The sequence below is a fragment of the Streptopelia decaocto genome, assembly GCF_964273445.1.
Source record: "Streptopelia decaocto genome assembly, chromosome: 1".
NCBI lineage: Eukaryota > Metazoa > Chordata > Aves > Columbiformes > Columbidae > Streptopelia > Streptopelia decaocto.
In genome coordinates, this window is record NC_138663.1 from 92,199,077 (window position 1) to 92,216,234 (window position 17,158).

Sequence of the window (17,158 nt, forward strand, 5' to 3'; positions counted from 1 at the left end):
GGTTTTAGCATTCAAGACTGAGTACAGAAGTTTAAACGCAGAATGCAAAGCATACACAATATGAATGTACACTATAATACATACTAATATGACACGAGTACTTGAAAAAATGGAAATGCACTTGAAGTACAGGAGTACACTCTTCTTACTAGCCAAATCTGGAGCAAACATGCTCTGCTTCTCTTACCCACCCAAAGTGATTGGTTTCCATTTCTTAACTGTCTCTCAAAAATGTAGATAAAGTAAAATACTGAGAAATAAAAAATGTGGTTTTCAGTCACAAAAGCAGGAATGTACATTTAAAATCAGTAGTTAAGTAAAAAAAAAAAAAAAAAAAGTTTTACCTGAAAACACAGGGGGTTTTAAACATAATCTGCTAAAAGTTAATAGTTACATTGTCTTCAATTTCTTATTCAATTTACCATGACCTACATGTCACTTCTACTTATGAATATAAAATATGCAGTATTGAGAGAACTGGTATGTTAATTTTGGCTTTAGACAGCGGGATGAGATAAAGTCGTCTTATGAAATACATAATGGCAAATGCATAACATGCCATAACCTAACATGGCCAAATATGAGACATGCAGGATTTAATAGCTCATCCTTGTCTGTTACTGGAGGTGAGTCCCAGACTGCTGTAGCTTGTCCATGTAAGATCTGATGTTGTCACTAGAAAAGATGGAATAAATTGCTTTTAGAAAAATTTTGAAGGATTAAATTAAAGATCCTGTCAGCATCTACCATCTTCAGATTTGCAAGCTTTTGCACACATTTTCTTCTGGAAGTGCAGACCCTGAACCAGATTCCTGCATGTGCTGTGCAGGCTTGCTTTTCTTGACTGTCTCAGAAATATTGCTAATCATGAACAATAAGGTTGGAAATCACTGTTTTACTTTATCCTTAATGTTTTTTGTAAATTCTAGCTTGATGTCATCTATACTATATGCTTTCATAAAAGGTCTGGATTTGAATTTCTGTCATATTAGCATTGGGATGTTTATTTCAGTCTGGGAGTTAACCAGCCTCACTCTGAAATCACGAACATGCTTCAGTGGGAGTGCCTGTAAGTGTGTTTCTGTAAACTGGCCTTAATCCTGTCATATGACAATCATAAGGATTATCATTCTGGAGGCATAACTCATCTTGCAGTATGCCTGACAGCTGTCAGGACCGCAGCCTTCAGACACATGTATTGGACAAATAACAGTTAGATGCAGTTAGGCATATTCTCTCTCAATAATGTTTCTATATGGAAAAGACAGCGTGGTTTCTTTCCAGAAAACTGAGTAAATGTAACTTCAGATTCATCATAAGGCAGAATGACTACTGCTAGCCAAGAAAGCTGCTGCCTGTATCAGGATTAGAAACAGTGAGAGAATATCCTGGTGCTTCCCTTCAGTCACCCAAGGGCAACACCTGAAGTCTTGGCATGAAGGCAAGGAAATAATGACTTTTAGCTGTTCTCTTCTGCTTAGATTGAGTGAAACTGGGATCACCTTTCAGGTGGAACAGTCCTAGACATCTCAATCTGAGCTTCTCCAAATCAAATTCTTATTTTATTTTAAAAAGTGCTTTTCAAAAGCTGCCTTTCAAAATGAAACTTTGTGCTCACTTTCAAAAAGAAAGCTACTTTTAAGGCAATAAAATTCAAAGCATATTCAATTAAAAATATGTTATGAGAAGAAATCTATCCATTTTCCTGTTGGTGGTTACAGTCAGACTGATCATACTGCTATGTCTCAGTAACTATTTAAAGCACTGAAACGTGAAGCTGTATGCGTTTAGTTTTACCCACTGCTGTTTGTTTCAAAGGACTGCAGTATCTTCATATGAAAAATGTTTTGCAGGAATAATGTGTGTATTCTGCATTGTGCTTGTCACAGAGAATCATTTAGCAATTGTTCCCTAAATTGGACAAAATTTTGTCCCAAAAATGTGTCCATTTTAACACAGTCCTAAACAATTTTTCTATGACAATTTCAGACACTTCATTTCATGTACTTGTGTGCTGATCTATTAATAGTGGTTTTACCAACAGCTATGTCTCATCTCCATTTTGTTCTGCTGAGGTTTTATTCTGCACTGAATACAATTTTGTTACTGAAATAGATGGGGGGTTTTATCCTTTATTTTTCTCCTCAGGAATTGCTTTCTGTCTGCTTTTTAAACCATGTAGGATACATTGCTACAGCATAGCTTCTGTGGACTTTTAAAAAGATATATATTCTTTAATCTTTTAATGAATTCTTCCAAAGCATGCTTAAAAAAGAACTTGCCACAGTAAAATTACCTCATTTAAATAACTAGAGAAGTTGGACAGTAAAAACAGATCTTAAACTTTTCTAGACGTCTCTTATAATTGGGTTTGTCAATGTATCAAGCTATACAATTAGGACCCAATTGCCAGCACCCTTATATTGGCCAATTTTACTTACAGGTTCAAGCATGCGTTCCGAGCCTATGAAATGCTCTGAGAAACCCCCATCATACCTGGCAATTGAAGGATTGAAGGCAGAAGAACCCAAGTCCATGTAGTATTGTGCTGTGTCTTTCAAAGCTTTCCATGTTTCACTAACCTGATGTAGATCAAAACAGAAAAGAATATTCTGAGCTTTCATACTGAACAGATACAGTGTGTGACTACTGAGCAACCTTGCCTACATTGATAAATCGGACAGATTTCCTCCCTTGCCCCAAAGATTTACTGTTACAAGTTAATCCCAGACCTGCACTTTCCTTCCTTCAACAGAAACTGCAAGATGATGGAAGAAAATACCTGCTCAGCCATAGTGTATCCCCATGTGTTCTGGCTGCTGCTGGGGTCCCAGTAGTTCAGAGAATATGGTATCTGTCGTTTAAGTCATATAAATTGATTTGCAGATTCTTCTGTCAGAAAAGGTGCTCCAAGGACACCTGAAATGGAAGCTGTGTAATATTCATGGTATTACAAAAATATTTTAGAATATGCACTTCAAAAACTATATTTATACCGAAGGAGCATGTGAGCATGTCTTTGGACCTGTAGTTTATTTAGCAGAAATCAAAAATGGTTCCACCTTCGATCTTCAGAAAGATTTTTTTTAAAAAAAACTTGACATTAATAAAACAGCTGCTATAACTCATTATTTTGCTGTTGAATCCAACGTAAATAAAGTTACAACCAAATTAAGGCACAAATTAATTTTTAATACAAAAACTTGTCACTGAAAAAAAAAAAGCTAGACTGGAATTGAATTAGTCTCAGGTATGCTGAGAAGCCTGAAGTTTAAAAACAAACAAACAAAGAAAAAGAAAACAACAACAACAATAAAACAAACAACAACAAAATGTACACATCTTTTACATATAGTGAATTGCATGCATGGAAATTTTGAGCAACTTTGTTATCATGCTGCTTTAGACAGCTTTTGAGGTCACCCCAGATGCAGAAGAACTTCTTGTAGATCTTGAAACAACCATTCTGTCCAAGAAAAAAAGCTGACTTCCTCATTAACTTCATATGTAATGCCCTGGTACAGGAGAAGTCTTTTCTTTTTAGTCTCCAGTGTTTGAGACATAAATTCATTTGGGGCTAAACAGGTCTGAAATAGTACGTCAATCCAGACAATACGAATTTTAATGAACAACTGATTAAGTTGAAACTTGGAAATATCAGCCAAGCTGAGGCCAGTGTCTGTAAACAGTTGTGCTCCAATTTAGTGAAGTGGGTTTAAGTGGACACCTGTGGGTGACCTGCACATACTTAGTACAGACAGGCCGAGAACTCAAACCCTTTTCTACAGTGTCTTAAAGTGGGAGCTCAGCAGGGCAAATTCTCGCCTCACCAACAGTTCTCCAATGCCCTGCTTCCTGAATTTCTAGGAGGAAAATCTAACTGAGAATGTCAGACGTTTGTTTTCATGTACAATGCTCAGCTGAATCCAGTTCACCTGTTACTAGTGCTAGCTTTGTTGATCATCTGCAGTATGGTATCTCTTTAGTTTTTTAAACAAAAGAAAACATATGCTGAATGCATACAGGTAGCAGATATGTGAGCTAGTGTATTTGAGGCTCCTTTTCACTTTGTTTCTTTTCAAAGTCAAAAAAAATGCTTGAAAATAAGGTAAGAAAATCCTTGATGATATGGTAATGAACAACAATAACCAAAAAAAAAGATGGTTGTCATCTTAGCTCTTAACAAAGACATAAAATATTGCCTTAGAAAATTTACTTGGCAAGTAATGACAGTCCTGGTAGTTCTTTCTTACTTCAGTTACTATAATCAGAAACTGGAGGCAGAAATTTGGGGATAGGGAGTTTTCAAGAAAAACCATCTTGAAAAATGTTAACAACTCCATAGAAAAACCTAAGTTCAAACATTTGGTGTGAAGATTCTTGTTGTGTGAACTGCTCTCTTCCTTAGGGAACTGAGAAATAGATATTTCTGTACTTGAGAAAACAAGTAAGATTTTGGCCTGGGGAAGAAAAAGAAAAAAAAAAAAATTATTGCATTTGTCTATTAAACTGCTATACTTCTGTTCCAGAGCTGCACAAGATAAAACTACGCTCATGCCAAATTTCTTTTATTCTCTGTCAATTTACTATTATCCTGTAGAAAATCTATGAGCTTTTAACTTTGCTTTAGTGAGTTTAGAATGTTTTTTAAGTATTAAATATTTTGTAAGCTGATGATCACATTTCTGGATTGAGATCAGAAATTGACTCAGTAACAGGTTTCACTTTTTGTTTAAATGTGTATATATAGTTAGTAAGGGCCTTTAAACATTAAATTTTATTACCAATATGTGCTCTAGTCTTCCAGCTTCACAGTAAACTAGAAAACAAGATCATCAAACATCTCTGATTTTTGTGTTTCTTTTTCTCTGCTGCCAGTGTCTTAAAAAAATGAGCCTGTCTTTCTGCTGGTGGGACCATCAGGTGTTGTCTTAGCTGCTGCAGTGCAGTGCTGCATCTTAAGTGTATTAACTTTCAATTTTTAATATACAGTCTGCTCTGGCTGCACCTGTATCCAAGGAGAAATGCCATTCCTAACCATACTGAATATTCACTTTGATTCAAGTGCACCTGGCTTCTCTGAGGGGAGGCAGGGGTGTCAGCTCTGCTCTTGGGTCCTTTTGTCACTGTTGATACCGGTTCTTGCTCTTTTCTAGCTGCTCTCTCAAATCCTTCCACCTCTCGCATTTAGCACCTGGGAGCCACCTCTCCAGGGCTGGTCCCTGGCTGCTGGCACACTCCAAAGATGCAGAAGTACCTGAAGAAAATCAGGTAAGTACCTTTATATTCAAGCTAATCCTTCAGACTTAGCTCATTCTCTCTTCCTCTTCCTTATATGTCTCTGAAAGGGCCAAACTTCACCTCCAGAAAAACTGGAGTGAGACCATTTCTAGTGAAACCAGAAATAATCCTGTTGGTCTTTCTCTGGGAGTAAACAGATAAGCAAGGTTGCGTGTTCACCTGTGCTCTGGCAGAGGTCAGAGAAAGGAAGGTCTCAAAGCTCAAATGTAGGCCTGGGGGCATCAGATCAGTTGTCTCTATCTGAGTTGACCCTCCGAGTACAATGAATGGTCTTCAGCAAATAACCTATGTCTTGCCTAAATTTAATTTTCTCAGACCTGGTGTAATTTTGCCCCAGCTTTTGCACAGCTTAGTAAAATACCATGGAAGAGTTTGTTGCTCAGGTACTTGTTTTATAAACACAGACTATTCCTGAAAGACTGAAGCTCTCCACCTTGCAGAAGACTAGAAGAGAAACCAGGAAAATGGAGTTACAGAGCACCTGGATGTGAGACTAGAGGGAGTCAGGAGTAGGTGGGTAATGTTAATGAAATGGCTCACAGTGCATAAAATTGAGCTGAAAAAAAGATGAAACAAAGTTAACTCATTGTGAGGAGCAGTGAGACATATTGTACATTAATGTTTTTATTCAATACTGTTTCCTCTCTTTTCTCTTAAATAAATATGTTATTTGAAAAGTACGCTTGGGGATTAATGGCCTGAAGGGATATAGGAGGAATGCGTTTTGGGAGTGAATTATTACAGGGGCTATATCAGCTGTTACCAGTTAGAGTGTTTCCTTTCATCATCTCCTGAAGATTCACTCTGTGTTCTCATACAAAAAGCAAATTATAGGAAAAAATGGTTGTTTTTTGCAAGCAGATGCGTAGCTCATATAACTATTGCCTTCAGCAGGTAATTTTATCTATCCTGTACACCTGAACAGATTGTCCAGGGGCAAAATTATTGCTATCATGTCTTCTGAGCATCTCCTTTTGGATTAGTGCAAACTGGTACAAGACTAAACTTAAGAGAAGGAAATGGTGGTAGAACCCTGTCATCTTTGTCAAAATAGCAAAGGTGTACTTAATCCATCATGGACTATCTTTAAAAAAAAAAAAAAAGCAATAATAAAAAAAATTACAGTGTAGCAGGCAAATTGCACTTTAAATACAAAATTAACCTGCATAGAACTTAAATTACTGTGCATTAAAATCTTTTCATACTAGACTCAAATGGAAGCTTAATTCTCTTGTGCAAGGATAGATTTCTAGAAAGCAAGATATTTAGCGGGTTTTGACTACAAAATGTTCCCAGGAAGACATCTTTTTCTGTCAGTTCAATGTACAATGATCCACTTTATCACACAGTCAAACATTTGAGTATGGGATTAAATTATGACACCTTTTCCTGCTTAGGAACCCATTTCATTGATATGGGTTTTTTTCTTCTTTAAAAATTGAGCAGTGTGAGCCGTTATGTGCTTAGTAGTCTTTGGGGAGAGCAGGCAAGCCATCATTTGCAAGTCTAATGGTAGAGTTAAATGATAAGATGACAAACCTTTAAACTTGCTTTAGTATAGGATATGCTTCCCCCAGGGAGCCTTTTTTATCTAGATCAGCAGCATAAGTGGTGAGGAGAAAGCCCAAGGCTCGGGACCAAAATTTATCCCTGGGGTAGATATACCACAGGGAAAAGTGGTTTATGTCTAATTTGCTGTGATATTTACCAAAAAAATGACAATTACTTAGCAACACTTCAGTCACTGTGCACATTGTCATATAAACTGGAGCTATTTGTTTCTCTCCCTAGTTTCTGAAGGCTACTGCAAGTTTCTGACAGCCTGGAAACCTATTGCTGCAGTTATTTATATTGAGGGAATTTAAATGTCAAAAGTTGGCAATTGCTCTGGCTCCTTTTATTTTTTTAGTCTAATAACTCTTCTTATTATCAGCTTTAGCGATTGTCTGGTCAAAATGTCAGCTCATGGGGGTGAGGCTGCCAGTCTTAGTACTTTAGGACATAGCTTGGACAGAGGCTAAACTTGGACAGAGCTAAACTTCAACCTTGGACACTTTAACCTTGCTGAGGTGGCTGGTGCTGACGTGTTGGGAACTTTGAAAAAGTAAATCAAATGCTGCAGCTGAGGTGTGTTTCTTAAGGTTAGAAATGAGTCAGGGCACCTCCTGCCCCATGTTTCATCCATCTAACTTTCTAAATTCAGAAAAAATTCACAAAGCCAGACTCCAGGGCTTGGTCCGAGGATTCAGAACACCACAGCCCAACAGTGCAAGCGCTGAAATAAAAGTGTGAAAAGCAGCTGGTTTTCTCTTCACTGAAGTATTTCTCTAGGTTATGTGGCATTCCATGGAAATCAAGATGTAGATATCTGTCAGTACTTTGCATACATGGGTAGACTGCAGCAGGGATAGAATTTTGGATCTTGCAGGCTACCTCTGGGCCACAAGTCACCTTTTGTCAGTTGAAAAGTACAGTTACATTAAAGTCAAACACTTGAATATTGCTTTTTCAAATATTGAAAAAAAAAAAGTGTGTATGCACTTTGGTTATGTATCCTGAAATGTCTGGATGGTAACAGACCTTAAAATAAAAATAAGTCAGATTTAGTGATACCTATTGACAGCAAATGTTAGTCACTGATTGTTAACTTCTTCAACATTGTTCATATCATCCAGTCTTTGAAATTTTGGCATCATCTGTTTATTTTTAAAGCTTGAATCCTCTATTATTTGACAAGTCTTAATTTTACTGCACCAGACCCAAGGACTATCTGGTTCAGGAGATGAGAGCTCAATCATTAGCAATCATTAGAGATGCAACATCAACCTCATTCCCTCATCAGCAAAGGCAGACAAGTTATAGACACTTAATGCAGAATTAGCTATTAAATGAATTGCTGGCATGATGCCAGGGGTCAAGAAGGTTGTCAGGTATGGGCAAGGCAATTTGACAAAAATCCTAAATAATCCTAGGGAAGGAACTCCTTTCCCTGCAGCAAACTATTTAAAGAAGCATTGGTCCATTGGTCCTGTTTAGTGGGTCTTGGCAAAATTTCCTTCCTAAATCCATATGTGGCCATCAGTTTAACCTTGAGTGAATAGGCAAGACACCCCAGCTGGACATCTGAGAGACTTTGGTAATGATCCCAGTGCCAGGACACCACACTCTTGCAGCCCATCCCTTGCTGCTGCACCCTGAAAACAGCCCAGAAAACCTTTTCCCAGAGGCACAAAGGTGTTTTTTTATGAGGAGTGATCTATAGCAGCTGAGTTGAGGGTGTAATGAAGTGTCAGGTTCTCATTAGGGAGTCTTAGAGCCTCTATTTTAATTCACCATTAACTTGATCATTGGTGAAAAGATTCACAATTAATGAAAAACTGAACTGTTTGTGAGCAATGAAACTTTTAAGAGCTCATTAAAAATCAGTAATAAATAGTTCTTCCTGCCTTTTGAAGAAAGGAAGTTGGGAAAGAGGGCAAAAAAAGCTGTGGGGAAAGACAGAGACATAAGAGACATGAAAGTAAAGTCTTCCAAAAGGAGGGGCAGCAGGCTGTAGTGCTCCCAGGTGGCACTGTTTGTATCATGCTTGCCTTCAGTGGAAAGGGGTTGTGCGGTTCAGGAAGACAGACAAGTACCCAGAAATAGTCCAAGCTCAGCTGTATGACAGATCAGGAATTGCAAATAAGGGAAAAGGAAGGTTTCTAGGCAAGGTCTAACTTGCAGGAGGGAGAAGGGCCCATTCCATCTCCTTTGCTCCCTGCAGAGCCTTACTGCAGCCAAAACTTAGGGTGATACGGCAAGGAAGAGAATTTGGCCCATAAGACAGACTACAACTGACTATGGTCCCAATTCACAAAACATTTTTATTAATTCATGATTAATCATTGTCCAATTCTGTCTATCTCATTTTGCCTTAGCTCTTCACATCTTGTATTTACTGCATGTGTGTTGGAGCACTTGGATCTAAGAAATGCTTTTAATGCACACATGTGGGTGGAGTATCTTTCCATGATGGGGCAATCATCTAAGAAGTCAACAGGCACTTACTGCCTGCCTGCTTTGTTCTAATTTAGTGAGGAATAAATTAATTTCACAGCATGTGCATCACTGATCATTGACTGTACCAGTCTGTGCTGCTTTGGGAAGAGCATTCTTTCAGCCTTGTTGATGCTGCAGCCCTGCCCCATCCATTTTCATTCTGGTCCAAGATTTACAGGGTGAGTCTTGATTTTAGGTGCCCTGGTTGCAGGGTGCTGTGAAGTTTCAATAATCAGACAGCCTGGGAGCTTTAAAAACATCAGTCTGTTTAAGCGATTCAAATCAGACATCCCAGAAATCACTTGTGAGATAGATCATTTTGGGTCCTTATAAATGCATGTGAAATTGATTCTAACAAAAAATAAATTTCGAGATCAGAATAATGTTTAGGCAAGATTCCAGGAAAACAGCTTTAAGTTCTTTCTACGATTTTAAGTCCATCCAGTAAGAATCCCCTTAGGTCAGGAATACATCCTCACTCTTCATACCAGAGTTGCTGAGCAGTAAGAGGTTCAAAAGTAGATGAGGAGCAGAATCAAGACTGTATTTCACAGAATTTGCTATACAGTCTTGTGCTCGCCCACTCTCCCATATGTCCCTGCTACAGTGATTTCCAGTTAATTCTCCTCCATCAGTACTGTTCCAGTGGTAACACGGGGTTTTTTGCCATCTCACTATTTAACAAGCCAGAAGGAAACGACATGAGTGAGATAGGGTGCTAGGCACTTACCTGTAAACAGCAGAGCAGACACCAAAATTTGAAACATTTTCAGAGACATAGCAAATTATCCAGAAAGTGTTTCCTTTGTAAAGCATGGGCAGACATACATTTATACTTTGTTATCTTCAGGTTTATAAATCATTTACCAGATAGCCTGTAAATCGTTGGTGCAGGCAGAGGGCAGGGTACAATGCTTAGTTCAGATTTGTCCTGCGTGTCTATGTTTGTACACTTTGAACTTTGCCAGCTGAGCCTCTAATGAGCCATAGTGGCTCATTGTTGTGTGGATACATTAACTTCTCCATAAGCTTTATAATGCAAAATAGCACATTGGGCTTGTTCTGTGTGCACTGAACAGGCAGGTGTCTGTGAGTCACTCTTCTGCATGATTGTTTTCCCCTCATTGTGGTAATGGGCATGAGCAGTTTATAGTCTGATGTGAATATGAATGGTGGGAAACAGCATTTGAATCCACCTGCTCTGAGAGCAGCACCTAAATATACAGTATATTTTAGCTGTATAATGCTTGGGTTGAGTAAAATAAACCTATGTGGGAAAACTCACCAAGAAAGCAGTAGAGCACAGAAGGAGAGAGGGAGTTGGGTTCCTGCCCTGAACCAGGCATGGGTCTCTCGTCGCCTTCTGTTGGTGTTGGGACTCTGTAGTATGGGATACTATGAGTTCATGCTCTTACTTTCCTCACCTGTCCAGTTAGATATTGTTTTTTTATGTAGAACTGGCTCTTGCTACAGAACAGTTTGAGAATCTCACCTACACCGATCACAACAGACCACAGAAAAGCTGAGCATTATCACACATTGAGGTTAGTTGATCTGCAGTTCATCAGCACAGGTGTGTGTGTGCTCAAAGGTCTTTACATCAGAGAATTAGACCTTGCTGACGTTACAGGTCAGGGACCAGGCTCCACACTGATGGGCAGTAGTACTTCGTTCTTACGTTCGCAGTGAGAACCATCCAGTCTAGATAGTGGATTGAGCAAAGGTTTATTGAGAAGTAAAAGAGAGTTTAGTTATGTAATTACAGAGTCTTATGGTTTTTCTCATTACACTTTAGTGGGCAGAGGGGGAGATTATTAAACAGCAGGTCTAACAGTGGAATCCTCAACCTTTCAGTAGGTCACTTCACAACTTTAGTATAACATTATTTTAGAATTGTTCTGAAAAAAAAAAAGAAAAAAATCAATCAGCCTAACCTAGCAAATTATGCTTGGAGGCAGGTGCTCTGCACTCTGGTGCCAAGTCAACAACAAATATTAATTATTCAAGCTTATGATCATCTTTCCCTACCTCTGACCTATTAAATTAAATGTTAGATGTCAGGATTTTTGTGCACTAGCATAAAAAGTGTAAAGACTGGGATATTTGCCAATGAGTGACACAAATGGCTGTGACAGACAAGCTCTCAAGAATTGTAAAACACCCAGAAATAAATTCCAGGCAAGCATACATGTTATCCTTTAATCTCACAAACTTTTGGGGGCCATCTTCTCTAGCCTCTTCCATACTTCTTTCTTACATGGACCTGCCTTTCTATTGCAGTTTCCCTCCCACCACTGTTTTTTTTTTTTCTCACAGTTCCTAGTATAATGTATGGAAGAACATGTTGGTGTGATATTTTATATTTACTGCAGTTATCTCTTCTTTAATGTGCAGTCTGCTCGTAGAGAATAGTGCTAGTGATACTGCTTAGGCCAAAAGAGGTGATAGTAGCCAGTAAGACTTCACTGCTACCTGGGAACAGATCACACGGACTCATGCTGGATTGGCAACACAGACCCAAGATACCTACTACTCCTTATCTCAGGAAGCAAGAAAATGAGATGAGAAAACTTTTCTTATGAACACGAGTTAAAAAATGACAAAACAGTCAGACAGAAGCCACAGATCCCAATTGATCCTGAGTATTCTAAGTCCAGGCTTCCAGAATTTAAAAACTCACCCTTGGTCTTGCAATTTCCAAATAAAATCTGTCACATGCTGTAGAATATGACTTGTCTGTGTCCTTTACCGATGGAGCCGTTACTCTGTTACATGGAATGTCCTCAGTGAGAGGCACAGAAAGTCCTCTGGTGGGGCTAAAAACATGGTGGGGATGTTGCAATGCCTGGGCCCAGTCTCTGCATTCAGATGAATGCAAGGCTTGGTCTGCTCTAGAGTGGGATGGTGGTCAGCCAGTGTAGGCAATGGTACAAGATCTAGGAAGCAGGTAAACTGCAGACAGCATGTCCCCTTGGATGTTTACATCCACAACATCTGAACACCCACCCTGCTTTTCTTTGTCTCATGCCTTACCATGCCATGCTCACTTCCTTGTTGGTCTTGCTCCTGGCCCCTACTCTTTCTTGTCTAGCCTGCCCAACTCTGCCTTCTTCCCTTGAGATTTGTCATCCCTCTTGTTGTATCCTCTGCAATTTCACATAAAATAATGCTATGCTCATAAAATCCAACTTCTTTAGATTGAAGACTCTATGAGTCTTTTACAAGGAGACTGGCTTCCCAGTGTGATTTCCCTTTTGTCCTGTCATATGTGTCCTTCTTCCCATATTCGTGTGGATGTACAACTGTCAGGTTCACCCCCTCCTTTCCTTCTACCCCAGTCCTGCTATTGCCCTGTCTCACCTCTGCTCAGAATAGCCAGCGTTCTTCCTGAAACCCTGTAATGTCTATTTAGTCTGAGGGTTGCATATGCCCAGCTGTCTCACATACAAAAACTTTTAGGAGGCAGATGTGCTCGTAGCACTTCTTTGAGGGCATTATACAAGCAATCTGGATATCACTAAAAACCCATGAAAAGCACGAATGTGCTCATCGAATATAGAATTTTAGCTGTTAATCACTAACAGATATGCAGGCTGCAGTTTTTTGGAAGACTTATAACTTGGCCCAATGGCTCAAATTTTCATATGGAGGAATGAATCATCATGTCATTTTCATATGATGCTCTCCCTCTCTTGTCAAATTTTATTCTCTACTTTAAAGCACGGAAAGCTTGTTCAAAGGAGTTGTCATCAGAATACTCAGTGCAAGTTAAACTTCCCCCTGCACATCCTTGTCTCATTTGCTGAAATAGCTGAGATATTGGCTGAAATGCTTCCAAAAAAAATTCAGCCTGAGGCAGACACTTGACATATTTAAAAAGAAAAAAAAAAAAAACACCACAACAAGAACAACAACAACAACAAAATACACACACAAACGATAAACAAAAATAAAAACAAAAAGAAAAAAGAACAGATGAACTGAGTTGTGGGCAAGTTAAAGTGGGATTATATGAAGGGACGTTTCAGGCACTCTTCAGTGGTACTAGCCTTATCAATAAGGTGCAAAATTTTCAAACAGCAGATCTCTAAGCTAGGGAAAGATCCAAAAATCCTTCCTTTTATATTTCATAATCTTAGACAGTAAATCACCATTTCAGGGGAAAAAAAAATCTATGTTCTTCCCCTCCTATTATCTTTTGTTTGTTTGTTTGTTTGTTTCAGGAAAAAGAGTAAAAACCCCAAACTGTAGCTGATTATAGCTGAAACAGTTTTAGGAAGAAAAGAGGTTGTGCTCATCTTAAAAGCATCCTGAGGAAGATGATGACAACTGGCTATACAATGAGGACTCTGTTTCCTTGAGTAATTTTTAATGTATTTTTCACTAGTGAAGTAGCTATAAAATGGACAATTTGTAAAATATCTGAGAGACAGGGGATGAATATCCTTGAGATTGCTTGTTGCTTCAAGTTCATTGAAATCACTTGACATATTAAGTTATTGGGAAGGCACAAACGGGTAGGAAATCATACATATCATGGGTTAGGGAAAAAAAGGAAGATGAAGTTGACCAATTTGATCTGAAAAACCGACACTCTTTTTCTCCCTTGGCACCTGCTTCACACCTACAGATGTGTCTCACAACAGGAAGCTCAATTCTTCTGGTCCAATTTTGCCATTTAAATATAATGCTAATCTCTCAGACTTTGTAAACCATTATGTAACTATTGAAAAATATGGTCTTCTGGTGGATTTAGAATCAAATTCCTCATTGGTTTCAGCCTCTCTAACATTTATCAATTCTGTATGTTTATCTCTAAGACATCTTTGACTTAAGCGAAGGTACCTACACCAGTGTTGAACCTTATTTTTTAAGTAACTGACAATGCATGTTGTCTTGCTGTGGTATCTTTTTGAAGTAAATGAGACATGTGCAAGGCAGTATTTAAAGGAACATAAAACATGTGCAGGATGTGACAAACCTCTCTCAAAACCAAAGAAGCATGCACAAAAAGTTGTAAATGGGGGACAATCTACTATAAGGACTCAAAACAGGATGTATATCACCAGTGTAAAGAGACCACAAGCTTCTTTTACCTTGTCTTGTTGTTACATTTGGTATTTGCTGCCTGATTCAGTCCAGTTAAACTCAGCAAGGAGTTATGCAAAGGCAGACTTGAGCCACGTAATTGAAGCAAACCTCTTCCAGTGGCTATGCCTGAGGAGCACAGAATAAAACACATCATACTGGGTTAAACTGGAAGCCTAGCATCCCACACCTGACAGTGGCCAGCAGGAGAGGCCTAGGGAGAGGACTGAGAAAACAGTGACCATCATTGTTTCCACCAGTGCATTGTGGCTAAGGACTTGAAGTCAGAGGCAGTAGCTTAATGTTTAATGTTTCTTGATAGATTCTCAATACCTCAGTTCTGTAACCAGTTTTAAAATCTATAGCTGAATAAGGTGCTGTGCTGATCCCTGCACCTGCCAATTATTTGGGCAAAATTTCTTCTGTTACTTTTGTCTCATGGGGAGAGCCCGACTACATAATTCTGTATGATGTTTCTTGCCTGGTGGAAAGGCAGGAAGACTAAAGTTGGGACTGTTTGCAGCGTGGGTGCTTCTGCAATTCAATAGAAAAGACAATGCTTAGCAGGAGTTTTGTGCAAGTTCTGGGGGACTTTCAGTGGTTTGGGTCAGTCACTGATTCCAGGTATTGTTTTCTATATTCTGCTTTGCTGCCTCCAAGTAGTGCAAGTCTCAGAAGGCACCTGCCATCAGCCTGGCCCTAAGGGTGGGTATCCACATCACCCAAGGACAGCACTCTGGTCCCTGTTGCTGCAGGCAGTGCAGGGGAGGATGCCCCTCCAAAGTCACTACCAATGCCCCAGGCTGGTTAAGTGCATTCTGTTAGCTAACCTGCCTTTACAAAATTTTCCTCCTTATAGGAATTCATTATCCCCTACATTTCCAAGGCGATGGTATAAAGGCAATTTGTATAAATCTGCATGCAGTGGAATTGAGCTAAGACCTCCAGGGAGGTCTAATGTGAGCAAGGTAACAGGTCCCTAATTGGACACTACTTCAAATGCCTCGTGTGTTTTAAAGTAAGCCTAGCAGCATACAGTGAGGTATTTAGCACAGTAGGATTGTGCATTTTACACCTTCTTGCTTGGAGGTGTTTTAGTTCAGTTTTTTTTCCAACTAGCTATAGCTCTTGATAAACCACATTTGCGTGTGCCAAACAGCACCACCAGTCCCATCCTGCTGCTCTTGTGCTCAAGCACTTGTGTTCTCTTCACCTTTATGACTTCTGAGGGCACAATAACTCTCTCTTCACAGGGGGAGAAGGCATGAGTGCTTTAACTCACCACGTTTTCCCAGAATTGCAATGTGTAAAACTCTCAGCTTTCAATGACACTTACTCCTCAGTTTGCCAGTTCGAGGAGCAGGTGCTGGAAGTGGGCCTCACCACCCCTGGGCTGCCGTCTGCAGGAGGAACTGTTCCAGGGAAACTCCCATGGGGCAGGAGGAACAGCTTGGAGCTGGGCCAGGAGCTGTCTGTTTAACCTTCCTAATTTGTGAGTGACTTGAGGTCAGGGCCTGAGAGCATCTGGAGGCATCCACCTCCCTTTGGTGGTCAGGGCACCTCACCATGTACTTCGAGAGTTTAATAGCTCTTTGGGTGCAGTGGGAGCACCCACCCGCACTGTGATGCCACCAGGGTGGGCACCTGTGCCCTGGTATTCGGGCAGCACAGCCATATCTCAGGTAGAGTCTGGTTTGCCCTTCCTCTGGCTGGGGTTCTGGTGTCTGAATAGTCCTCTGCAGGTTTGTTCTTTCCATGCCCCCAGCCATTCACATCAAGTCCCCTACAAGCACCACCCACAGGCTTAAAACTCATAGTTCTTTTCTTAACACATGGTGAGTGACCAGCACAACCAGTCACTGTAGTTTTCTTCCTTTTTATTGGTACAAAGTTTAAGAAAGGCTGCTAACATTCAGGTAAGTTCCCTAGAAAGTTAGATAATCATTGCTTTGAATGGTCACCTTGTTTGTGAAGTCACAATCTTCATACATGACTGTAAGGTCCAAGAAATACATCTCGTGTTGCTGAGATGGTAGTAACTAAACTTCTAACATCTTTCTCAGTGTGTATACTATGATGCTTACAGTGTTTTTCTACATTTTCAACAATTTCATTATGCTTTACATCTGATTTTGTACCTATTGAGTGTCCTGTTTTCATGGGATAATGGGTGTCTTCAGTGCACAGTGAAGTTAAAGGAGCTACAAGCAACTGGATTGTCTAGATTTCCATTTTCCTTTTAACCATTGAACTCAAGTACAGGTCCAAGGGTATGACTGAGTAACCAGCTCAGTCAGCCCCACTGATAACTCTGACAGTGGCTTTGTTCTTAGTTCACCTGAGTGCAGCTGCCCCAGTGTAATGAGAAAATATGGTGGCATCAGACTGCACAAGAAGCTGAAGCAATGTGAAAAATCTCCAAGAGACTGTCAGTACTTTATCTTCTGAATGCTTATTTCCTATTCCGTAGATGATTGTGCAGTTTCAATGCCTTAAAAAACAAACAAACAAACAAAAAACAAAACAAAAAAACAAAACAAAAACAAACAAACAAACAAACAAAACCAAACCAAAACAAAAAAACCCACGAAACTGTAGGTTGCTACTTTAAAATCTCCTACAGTAGCATGACCTGCAGTTCTTATGGCAGCCAGACATTGTCACAGCATTTCAGACAGGTTGCTGCTGTCTGATCTTGCTGTGGTCTAGATATTAGCTGGCAGTTCTTGGA

At 39.6% G+C, this 17,158-nt stretch overlaps 1 protein-coding gene across 1 annotated transcript; it reads right to left on the reverse strand.

The window, feature by feature from the left end:
- Positions 1–617: 617 nt before the first annotated feature.
- Positions 618–10,118, reverse strand: LOC309449586 (uncharacterized protein C3orf85; the record flags this gene model as incomplete). Its single annotated transcript, XM_082071833.1, is given in 5 exon segments — positions 618–675; positions 2,497–2,582; positions 2,783–2,866; positions 2,870–2,931; positions 10,070–10,118. Coding segments are annotated over 5 exon segments (339 nt in total).
- Positions 10,119–17,158: the final 7,040 nt, after the last annotated feature.